The following is a 12,866-nucleotide window of genomic DNA, read 5'->3' as shown; positions in this document are numbered from 1 at the left end:
ATCTATGCGGTTAATTGAAAAATGGCTAAGGACTTTTCGTCTCAGAATTATTTTTTTCATCAGATGCTACAATGGCGTCCGTGACTTTTGGGACACATCTTTCACATATATATATATATATACGATATAACGCGGCTTGTCAGCACGATAACGTTTACAATTTCGAACCAATTCTTCTCAAACTCAACATGCTTTATCCATCGAAAAAGACCAAGATTAAGTTTGAAAATGAGCTTAATCGGGGGAGTAGTTTGGAAAGGATTTTAAAATTTTGAAAATCGTACAAATTGATGTTTTTACCGCACTTCAACAATATTACTCACTTTATAGTTCTTTCAAAAAAACAGTTTTACTGTTGCAGCCGTTTTAGAATTATTGGCTGTATTATAGTATTGATGTAGATTCAATAATCATGATATTGATCAGTCTTTCGTGTAATGTATTCGAATAGGTCGTTAGTAAATCAGATTTTGTGAAAAATCTACTTCCATTTCGACTGCCGAATGGCCTTTTTACTTCTTACATTATAATTTATCAACAAGACTTAAAAATAAAATATAATTTATATAAATTTAGCTTATGTAAAGTGTTTTATTGATGTTCAATTGAATTTTCAGTAAACTTCTTAGCAAATCAATAAAATTTAATTAGCTTTATCGTTTCAAAAATACTTACTTTCCAAATTTTAATTCGTATAGTGAAAAGTTCTAAATTAATTTCATTACTGTTTTCATCTTTGTCATCGTATATTTTTTCGCTACCTGACAACTAAACGTACATGAGCTCTGTCATTTTAAAGCGTTAAAAAGCACACGGGGATTCACATTAATTTACAACGCTTTGAAATGGCATGCATCATGTGTATTTAGCAGAATATTATCTTTCGCATGTTGAATTCATTATTTATTCAGTCCCATGCATACTATATTTACTCATATATAAAAAAGATTATGTTTTGATTGTACACAGAAGATTCGCGACTTTATTATAAAGAAAAAAAAATTTCTGAAAAAATAATATTCTTAAAATTTAGAACATTTAACCCAAATTTTCTCTGAAATTTTCAAATAACTTCAAGTTTATGATAATTTGAAATACTATAATAAAATGCTGAAATACAGTTTCACTGTTTTTACGTTCAGGAGTTTTATGTATGACGTTTTAATAACCGGATTAAGTATCTCTGCGAAAATAATATTTTTACATTCCTATTAATATTTAGATTGAAAATTGTGCTACTTTTATTGAATAGCGGAAAATTAAAACCAATTTGATCAAAGACATATAGAAATAATTCATTTGAATGTTTATTAATTTTAATTAAATATTTGCAAATTCCTTTGTAATGTACGAACCATGAAATGGCGTTGCTACATATTTGAATTTTTTATTAGTTCAAAAATATGCTGGATACAAAGAGAATATAAATATAGAGAATATAGAACAAAAATATATGATTTCATGAGAAATGAGTTGAATCAGTTATTTTATTTTTTAAAGTACTGTCGAAAAAAATATCTTTATTGCAGTTAAAGTAGTTCCTCCATGGTATATTGCGATCAGAGAGTATTTACTATTGTCAGAAGGTTGATGCTATTGTCAAATCATTATTTACCAGAGAAATACCATGTCAAAATGATGAAAAAAAAAAATTAAATTACTATATCTCGACAACAAAACGATAAAATGCTACTTTTTTTCATTAATTAATCAAAAAAATATTCTTTTTTATTCTGCTATTTTTTTTTCAATTCTGTCGAGGAATTTTTCAATATAACAGAGAATATTTAGAACGTCAGAGAGTTTTATACACTTTAAATGAAAATTAAGCCTGAAATTCGTAAATTATATTGTTAAATATTCTGCTTTCTAAATAGTTAAAAATTTTGAAACTCCAACAATTATTAGTAATCGTTATTCTTAAACTGTGAAATAAAAAATTAAAAAAAATTATTGAAGTGGTTGGATGAAGAAACTACCTTAATACAAAAAACAACTTCAAGATTTTAAGAATTTATTATATTTTAAACTTACAGGAGAGTAATGTAATTTTTACATACTTTTCGGTAAATTTCATCGAGTTATATTTTGCAAGTAAAGGAATCTCGTGATTCAAAGATATTGAAAACTTCAATTTAGTAATTAGAATTGCTCACTTTGACGGATTAAAATTTATGTTCAGTAGAAATATATTTACAGCAATTAAAAAAAATATCATATTAAGTATAATTGTTTTAACAAATAATTTTTTAACTGAATTTAATTCGGTATGCTAGTTCATTAAATTAGACATTTTTTCGGGCGGAAAATTTTCAACTTAAAAATAGTAGAATGTTCCACAAAGTGTCTGCAAGTCAACTGTTTTTCAGGTTTCTCAAGTATTTATATAAATTTATTGTATGTAACAGAATACTAAGATTCTCGTAGCAATTGGCCATGAGTACACAGTAAAAAATTTTTCGTCATTGTCTAGAGTGTTAAAATTTGTGTGTTGAATATTACACTCTAGTGTGTAGAATTTAACATTCTAATGTGTTGATTTAATGATTTAACACACTAGAATGTTAAATTCTACATACTAGAGTGTAATATTCAACACACAAATTTTAACACTCTAGACAATGACGAAAAATTTTTCACTGTGTTCAAGTATAGTAATTATTATACATAAAAGAAAACACATATATAAAATAAACTTAATAAAATTAAAAAAAAAATGACAGTCGAAGTAATGGTACACTGATAAAAATTTTAACTTGACTCAAGAGCAAAAATCTTGAACCAAGAACACCAATTGGAAGAAAATGAATTTCTTGAGTCAAGAGGAAAAATTCTTGAGTCAAGATAGATTCTCTTGAATTAAGAAAATATATCTTGACTCAAGAATTTTTCCTCTTGGCTCAAGAAATTCATTTTCTTCCAATTGGTGTTCTTAGTTCAAGATTTTTGCTCTTAAGTCAAGTTAAAATTTTTATCAGTGTATAAAAGTTAATACTGGGAAATAAAGACAATACATTAGCTTTAAGTTTGTGGCACTCCCTGCAGTAGCCCTCGAGTTTTCTCAGGGAATTCAGGCTAGTGAAAGATTATTTTCCACTGCAGGTACACAGTAAAAAATTTTTTGTCATTGTATAGAGTGTTAAAAGTTTGTGTGTTGAATATTATACTCTGGTGTGTAGAATTTAACATTCTAGTGTATTGAATCATTAAATCAACACATGAGAGTGTTAAATGCTACACACTAAAGTATAATATTCAACACACAAATTTTAACACTCTACACAATGACGAAAAATTGTTTACTGTGTAATATTGGATCTGATAAACGAAATTCATTATCACCAGATTCAGTATCGTTTTTATTATATTTGAACAAAAGTTTGCAGTAAATTTTCATACTAATTGTTCTATATGTGTAATTATATTCCATGGTTTAAATAGAATGTATATTAAATATTAATTTCATATTTGAATATCAAACGCAACAAACTCTGAATTTAAAATACTCGAAAATTTGCGAATTACATAATATTCGTGAATAATTCGAATTATTCGAATTTCGAATCGAATATTAATCGGAACGAATAATTCGTAAGTTTGAATTATAAAAACATAAAAACTGCATCGCTGTTTGATTATTTTAATTACAGAGTAATTAGGCTAGATACTAATCAAAAAATCTTTGAATAGTAGATCAAATATAGTATAAAATTTTCTTAGGAGCTCAAATACAGATCAATAACTGAAAATCTAGATTATTTTGATCAAAAACAATTAACATTTTTCAACTCAGGATATGATCTATAAGTATAGTAACTAAAAAAAAAAAAACGTTTTTCTCTCAATTCGTATCAGCAAAAAGATAACTTGGGTATTTAGATTCTATGGTCAAAATAGAGTTTTGAGTCGATCTGTGAAAATGTATGACGATAGGACAGGCGGTACCCAGCAGAGTGCTGATGGTGAAAGGCACGTGAAAGCACAATCGAGCGCATGCGAATTGAGAACTATCTTGATAATCCCGCAGGAGGTAGCGATAGCTCGCAACATCAAGGGGATGAGAAAGGACATAGTAAGCGCGTGGGACTTGAAACCCTGGCGTGAAAATTGTCAGTCCGCACCGAGATTTCGGAGCGAAGTGATCTCGTTGTGGTGTTATAAATTATAATAGATGGATGTCGCTGATTCACAATATCATCATCGCTCTTCATGTGGTTGCGGTTATTTCATGGGTTGTAAAAGGTCAGTGACAAGTTAATCAATAAAACCCATTTCCGTCCACCCGACCTCGATGTTTCTTTGTGATTTACGTCATTTACTCAAAAGACTCGTTTAAGAAAAATCAGATACTTATCTTATTAGTAATTGGGGTTGTGATAATTCGGTTTAAAATTTTGGCAATTGTCCAATCTAGGATCTCAATTCTTCTGTTTTTTCCAATTGTCATTTTGATAAGCAAACTAAATTCTCAACTTAAGAATTTTAGATTTCTGAGAATAGAGAAGGATATTTTCAATGTAAATGAAAAAATAATAAATTCGTTTGTGTTATTTCAACATAAATATTTAAATTAACATAAAAAATGCAAGCCAGGTGTTCATTAACAACCAGCATTATTTGAAAATATCCTTCCTTGAAATATGCAAATTATCGAACTTTGGTATTATTCATTTATGCAGGTAAATTATAAAATAAGTGATAGTGATTCTGTGGCAATTTAACATTCATTTTATAAAAATGTTGGATCTATTATTTTAACTCGAAATAGCTGTAACATAAATATTTTTATGTCACAAATATTTTTTATTTTCATCATTTCTCACAGTTACGTATTATACAGATTTATAACAGATGCTCAAATAGGAATTCCACAGTGCACATTTTTAGTGGAATGCTAGTAATTACCTTGTCAAAAATTTAATCCACATTTCTACTCTTCAGATCTTAAAAACCCATTTTATGAGATTACGCTTTTTTATGAATAGTTTAAATTATTTCCATGATTAAAAATATTTTAATAATTATTTGTTTTTTATTTACTGAAACTGAATAAATTACTTGATATTTACTGCATTAATTCTATTGTGAAAAATAAATGTTTTATCAAAATTCAATCAAATCTAATGATTTACTAAAAAAATTAATCATGAATTTTGTACCAATACAATATTTTTTACTCCAGTTTAAAAACACTAGTTCGAATAAAAGTGATATGGAAAAATGTGTGATGCTTTGACGAAAAATAATATTTTATGAAGTGATTCGATCAATATAATATATTTGACGCATTTGATATTGGTTTTGAAATCAATTTCAATTTTTAGTTGTGTAACTGCTTGATAATTGTTGGAAAATATAATGCAGGATCAAGTGCGCCTGACTTAATTCAATCCTGATTATTTTAACCACTAATAATGTACAATAATAGCTGCTTATTAAAGTGATGTCAATAGTACACTCGACTATTGAACCACACTCCATTTCATGATAAATTGAACTAAATTTCATAATATTCATTTTTTTAATTTCCGCTTTCAACATTAATAATTTTCAAAAATAGAAAGTTATTGATTTCCGTTTGATTTTGACAATCCGAAGTTTTATCAAATCTCCATGATTTGAGGTCCGAGAAAGCCATCCTGACTACTCAGCTATACATCTGTGAGTGTATATTTGTGTGTGTGTGTGTGTGTGTGTGTGTGTGTGTGTGTGTGTGTGTGTGTGTGTGTGTGTGTGTGTGTGTGTGTGTGTGTGTACACGTAGTTCGAAAACGTTTATTGAGATTTAGATCCGATTAAACTTTGAAGTCAATTAGTCGAGTTATTCCGAAGTTATTCAAGAGATGAAAAAAAAGTTTTCTTTAGATTTTTGAATCAAATTTTAGCCTGTTTATATTTTATGTGCTTACAACACTGGAAACAACATTAAAATCATAAAACTTTCTTAAAAAATATCACAGCAAAAACAATAATCAAAATGTGTATTTTTTATGTGAGTTTAGAATTTGCAAGTTTAAAAAGCCAAGAATTTCCTTAAAATTAGAATTTTATTATTATCATTATTATTACACGGAAAAAATTTCTGGAAAAATTTACGATACAACTATGGTAAAGCTGGACTATATTTTCATTACTATTAATCGTCAAATATTTTAGAAGAAAATTTACTATTTATTTACGAAATTTTACAACTTACTATCGTAATTTCACCAAATAATTATTGTATTAAATTCGATTAGAAAAAATACGATGTTACTATTGTAAAAAGAAAGAGATAAAAATTTCCAGTGCTTTCTCTGTATCTTTTCAATAGAAGTAACAAATTTTACAATAGTTGAATTGGAATGTTTTTCAATTAGTGTGAGTGATGGCCGTGCACAGCGCTAGACTCCGAGTTTATGTAAATGCTGAAGTACATCGAAAGTAGTTTACCTCGGATAGTGTAGAAGGAGTGTCTCTGGCTACCAACTAAGAGTTCTGGGTTCGATTCCCGGACGAAAATTCTGGTTTGTTTTTCCGGTTACCGCAAAGTTACCAATGAGTCCAACCTTCTCCCTTCCTAAAATTTCTTTTAAAAAAACCGACTCTCAATTTTTACGATAGTTGAATTATAAAGTTCACTAACACATCTTGTATAATTTGCTCTATAGTATTCGACTTTTTAAGTCTCTTGCTAGTCTTGTTTGTTGAATAAAATTTACAATAGTAGATCGTAAACATTATTAAATGAGAAGTATAGTCCACCGTTACTGTTTTATTTAATAAAAATTACAATAGTAAAATAGTAAAAATTCCTTCAATTTTTTGTCTGTGTACTTTTGTGAACTTTGAGCTTAAAAATAGCAGGAATTTCAATAACACCCTGCAGAATCAACAATTTTTTCTATTTTTCATCGTGAACAAACGCACAAAACATCCTTGCATGCTACCTCATATTTGGAATGGGGTAGTCTGTACTAGGTGTGCACGAAGTAGTTATACTGATGAGACCTATTGTCATACCATCTAGGGAGAGTAAATTTGTCTCGATTATTTGCCCATATGTTATTCCTTTGATATAGCGTGGATTAACACGCACTGCTTAATTGACCAAGTTCCCGAACAATATTTACATTGTAATTAGAATTGCTTCCTAGGCCTTACCATACTCACTCCGATCGTTGCTTAGTTTTTTGTTAATCGTTACGATTGCTCCCTGTTATTAGAAAATGTTTGTAATGTTAAGTATGTGTTAATCAGTGATATCGATCATGGTCATGAAACTTAGTCCTGAAATTAAACTCACACGCATAAAAATGATTTTGTTGAAATAACAAAAGACGGGATAACTGAAAAATATGTTCTGGTAACAAATGATTGTTGTTATAGTAACAAATTCATTAGTCGCATTCACAAAATGTTTCAAGTTGTACTAACAAACCAGTCTGTTAAGTCACCAAATCAATTTGTTGTCCTGCAATAACAAAACTAATTTGTTGCTAAAATATTTTCCAAATCAAATATCACTGATTATAGCATATTTTTAAATTATGGATTCTTATAAAATTTAATGTAACATTTAATGTAAATTTATTTGTTATTTTAATAGAATAATTTTGCTGTTTCAACAAAAAAAATTTGTTATACTTACTAAATTATTTTGTCGAATCTACTTAAAGATTTTGCTATAGTAACTAAATTGTTTTGTTGTTATATAACATATCAATAACTTGCTATAACCTAAATTTTGTTATTTTAACATATAATTTGTTATCCCTATGTTAACAAATGCATTTGTTACCAGAACATGTCTTAGGTTATTTTAACAAAATTTTTTTCTGCGTGCAATATTGCTATATGGCAACTTTCATGCAGTATTAATACTCTTCATAGTTACTGCAGTAAAACTTAGATATATTTTTTGTTTTTAAAAAATATCTTACTTTTGGCTATCAAAGTTCTTCAAATAGACCCGATAAATATCATTGATTAAAAACTTTTTTCATGCTCGTATTTTTGCATAGAAAATATGTGTAAAGTAAAGTGGGAGGATGCTTCAGCAGCGGTAAAAACAAGATTGGAGAGAACCGGGCACTTATATTATCTGCTAGGCACTTATTGGAATTGAACTGTACATTCATAATATCGAGAACGATCAATTTAATAAAGTTGCAAAAGCTAGTATCAAACCCTATAAAAGGTAAATTATATTCAAAATATGCATAGATACCCCTACAGATAAAAAATACTTGCAATTTTTACAGCAGTTGAGAATTTATTTTTAGAGAAATAATCATAACTTAGAGTATTTTGATATCCATTTTTATTATTTTGAGGTGAGTCATTTTATTTTAATCTTAAGAATTTATTAAAAATTCAAAAGTTCTTTGAGAAAATATTTTCTCACGAAAAAAGAACAGACAGATCAATATTTTAAATTTAAAATGCTCCATTGAAATCTGAGTAATAAATCTTTGAATTCGAATTATAAATAATTTCTGTAATTTTTAATTTTCATCACATAAAGTCAAAAACTTTGATGTAAAATTGAACGCCGATAATACGGTTGTACTACTGTCAAATGACAATCTTAAGTTTCCTTGCTGTAAAATATTTTTTTATGTATCTTAACACTCTGTGATTTACTTCCTGACATCCTCCCGTGTTTCTATATTTCATATTTTTTAAATAATAGAATTCATAAATAACAAAATCAATTTCCTTAACATCACTTAAAAAATAAAGAAAAAGCTTTAAAACTGTTTATTTTTACACATGAATTCAATATCTACCTTAATTTCATGAGTCGAGGAGTATTTTCAACGCGGAAAATTTTATCAATAACATCTGACCATTTTGTTTTTCCATGGAACGGTTGTAAGGTTATTGAGTCTGATAAAAATATAGCGATATAGCTAGTCACTAGCGAGCTTGATTACATATGAATTTTCACAATAAATTTTACGGGGATGATTTTCAATATTTTTAACTTTCGCTAATTGTCTTTTTATTGAATGATAATTTCATCATTGTTCACATTTCATATTCATATTATTAACAATGAATGCACTACAATTTATATTCATCTCTAATTAAACTCACTCTCCTAAATAAAAATATTTATCTAAATACAGCTCTATTAGTACCAACAGCCACAACTGATCACATTAATTATTTGAAATAGAAATTGTCATATATATTGTATGTTCCAGAACACTTTAAAATTTTTGAAAAAACAAATACCAAGATCGTTTTTGCAAATCGAAAATTCTATCCATACAAAAAATGAAGATCGGCCCGATACTGGGCCAAGACTGGTAACCGATCTTTAAGTATCGGCCGAGTATCGTGAAATATCGTTGGGCCAAGACTGGGCGAGTATCGGATGGTAACACCCAGCCGATATAGGCGACTGAGCGTCGGCCGAACATAGTAATCAAGCATTGGCCGAGCATCGGCCAAGCATAGGCAAAAAATCAAATTTTAGGTAAAATAATAAAAAAAAATTTTTTTTTCGTTGTTTATTTTTGAATTATTATTATTCTGAGGTGATGGACTACTGGTTGATAGAAATTAATTCTGAAAAAATTCGGGTGTGGAGGGGTTTGAACCTGATCCGTCTGCGTGGAAGTCTCGAGCGGTGTCACGGGCGCTGCTAACTGATCTGAGTGTAGTGTTCTTAGTTTAATCATTTCAATGTTCAACGATCAATTTTTCTCAGTATAATTGAGTTAACTTGATTGTTGTTACGAATTTTTCTATTTATTTCATAATTGCACAATTTCTGAATTTTAATAATAAAAAATAACTTCCCAGTTTTTTAAAACTTCATTTTTTAAGCAAGAAGTTCAAAATTAATTAAAAATAATTGATTTATTAGTAAATAAATCTATATATTTATATTTTTATATTTTTATTTATATTCATAAATCTATTTATAAGTAAATAAATCATTTATTAAAAATCATTAGCTTCTTGCTGAAATATTTTTTTTTTTAATACTAAAAGAAATAGTTTTAACTGATTAGGTAATGTAAAAATTTATCGAAAAAGTCTTCCAAAAAAATATTCATTAATTTATTAAATCTGTTTTAGTGAAAACAAATGTTGATTTAATCCTAATCGAGCTTGTTGAATAATAAAAATATCAAAAACTAAAAAATGATCAATATAATATTTATAAAAAAAAAAAAAAACATTGTTAATAATTTAAATTGGTGTTTTCTCCTAAGAAAATCTCTTAAGATATTTTTTAAAAATTGATTTACTAATTTTTAATACATATTAGTTTATAATTTGGTCAAACGTTAAATTAAAAAAAATTGAAAACAATAATACAACATAGTAATGACTAATACGTATTAATTGTTTTCAAGTGTAATAAAGAATTAGCCAGAGCATCGGCCAAGCAATGGCTGATAATAAAATCACATACCATTATATTATAATAAATATCGTGCGGTAGCCGATGGCTAACCTAGACTAGCCCAGTACAAATCGCCAATGCTTGGCCGAACATTAAAGCCGATGGTTTACCGAGGCTAGGCCGATACAAAACGCCGATACTTGGCCGTGCCTTGGCCAATGAACGGAAATTGTTGAGCATCGGCAACTTTGTATGGGTACTTTATTTATAGGGCTACAGTTAAGCTGTTTTATTAGTTTGGTGATACTTTATCTTGATAATACAATGGCCAAGTGTATCTGGTCTGGAAGATATTTTGTCTCAAGGATAGTTTGTCTTGTCAAAGAGAAAAAGATAGGCGACCAAGTGAACACACAAATTATCCATTTAAATAGTTTTAAGCTTTTCGCTAAAGAAATTTTACATTTTTTTGGACAATTTTCATAAATCGAGTTTTTAGTACACTGATAGAAGGATTTAGTTCTATTTAATAAGATTTAGTAATAGTTACCAAATGATTTAGTATTGAAGAAATTAATTTTTTAACTAATTTTAGTGTATAACCTAACTTTTTTACGCAAAATAAATCAAAAAAATTAAAACAAATAATTTTAAGTAAAAATTTAAGGTATTATAAAGAAAAGAATCTCATTAAATTATATTTTTTTATTTGAGACATTTATAAAATTGAAAATTAAACAAGTTTTTAACATATCAATAATAAACAAATGGAAAAATTTTAACTAAACTCCACTGCGAAATGACATATAAGCCATTTGGGAGTATGTGTGTATTCAAAGGTTTGATAAATCTCCCAAAATCGAGATGAATAAAATAATCTAAGTCAGTGAATAGGTTATGTATTACATTGGAATTAAACCATAGCCATCTACCGACAGTACTTACCAAGCAAATATTTAATACCTACTACTATATATTAATTATTTGATGGAAACAAATATTTATTTCCATATAATAAGGCTTTGTTTATATTAATATAATTTATTTAGTATAAAAAAATCATTTATCAAACTGTAACAAATAATATTAATGAGTAAAATATTTTTTTCTCCCAAATAAATGACTAAAAATTTTGTTACTAAATCAGTTTAGTACTCCGTACTAAATCCTTCTATCAGTGTAAGCTTTAACATTTTGAGATCTCAGGCAGATATTTCATTTATAATTCTTTAATATATTTTTAACTTCCCGCTAAGAAAATCGAAGATTTTCAAAAATCGGGAAGTTATTTTTTTCACCCCGTTTTACGAAAATCGAGTTTTCATCGAATCTCGACGTTTCAAGGTCCTAGGAAGCTTCCCTGACTATTCCCGCGATGGTGTCTGTATATGTGTGTGTGTGTGTGTGTGTGTGTGTGTGTGTGTGTGTGTGTGTGTGTGTGTGTTTTTTTTTTTTTTTTTTCTCTTTAGGGGGGGGGGAATCCTTTTTACGGATTCCAGGCGTAGCTGTTTGGCCTGGATATGTGGCGACTCGACGCAGCGTCATACTAAAACTCGACGCTGACGCCCCTACCCACTAAACCCTAAAACCCCTTTCTCTTCTATCCTCTGATCCCCCATGGTACCGCCGTAAGGCATTTCTTCGCGGGGGGAGGAATTAGCTGCCGCTCTTCCTTCTGGTGTGTGTGTGTGTGTGTGTGTGTGTGTGTGTGTGTGTGTGTGTGTGTGTGTATATGTAAACCTCTCATAACTTTTAAACGGCTTGACCGATTTGATCGCGGTTGGTGCCATTCGAAAAGGCTTGACTGAACTTAGATTTTGAATATACTTTGGAACGATTCGGACCGATAGATTTTGAGAAATCGCAAAAAAAATACAAAAAAAATTTTTTTCAAATGAGGTTTTTTTGGAATAACTTTTAAACGGCTTCACCGATCAATTTCAGAAAATAATCAGCTCTTAACATAAAAAAACCACGTCGATCGCCGCCAGTCCGGTCAAAATCGGTTGAGTTAGTGAGTTATCGTTGACGAAAGAAAACCGAAAATAGTATATTACACTACAAGGGCAAAAAGTTGAGATTCCTGCACTGCGCGCCATGTTCCCGAGATGAAGCCGAGGGCATCATGGCGCGCAGTTCAGGGCTCTCAACATAAGTAAGGCTTATAGGTTAGGCTTATAAACATAAGTAATAGAGTGAGCGCGACTACCGACTTTCGGACTTTCTGCCACCTCGTGTCTCGTTGTCAGTGCATGAATACATTATTTCGGCTCCCCGTCGTAGGGCGCATGCGCAACTTGATCACGGCATAAAACTGAGGCTTTCTGCCGTAAAATCGCAGCGGGAACCCCGTACTTTCGACCGGCGTAGTAAGAAATAGTATATTACACACCTAGGGAAGTAAAGTAAGAAATGTCTCAGATCACATGTAATTGTTGGCCGAGGCGAAGCCGAGGTCAACAAACATGTGATCTGAGGCTTTCTTATTTACTTCCCGAGGAGTGTATACTATTTTTTTGTCC

General features: G+C 29.4%; 1 protein-coding gene across 3 annotated transcripts in view; it reads left to right on the top strand.

The window, feature by feature from the left end:
* LOC123264241 (lachesin-like) overlaps positions 1–12,866 on the top strand; it is a 260,823-nt gene that overhangs the window by 202,635 nt on the left and 45,322 nt on the right. The window contains exon 1 of one of the 3 annotated variants that reach the window (XM_044727431.1): positions 4,088–4,242. The exons of 1 other annotated variant lie outside the window; for it this stretch is intronic. In XM_044727431.1, the coding sequence (XP_044583366.1) occupies positions 4,176–4,242 (67 nt within the window). In that variant the 5' untranslated portion in view covers positions 4,088–4,175. Of the gene's footprint in view, positions 1–4,087; positions 4,243–12,866 lie in introns of those variants that run through there. One more of the 3 variants, XM_044727433.1, reaches the window with a different exon arrangement.

This window comes from Cotesia glomerata, linkage group LG4, assembly GCF_020080835.1.
Source record: "Cotesia glomerata isolate CgM1 linkage group LG4, MPM_Cglom_v2.3, whole genome shotgun sequence".
Taxonomy (NCBI): domain Eukaryota; kingdom Metazoa; phylum Arthropoda; class Insecta; order Hymenoptera; family Braconidae; genus Cotesia; species Cotesia glomerata.
The sequence above is the reverse complement of the archived record's forward strand: the minus strand, read 5'-3'. Positions and strand labels throughout refer to the sequence as shown.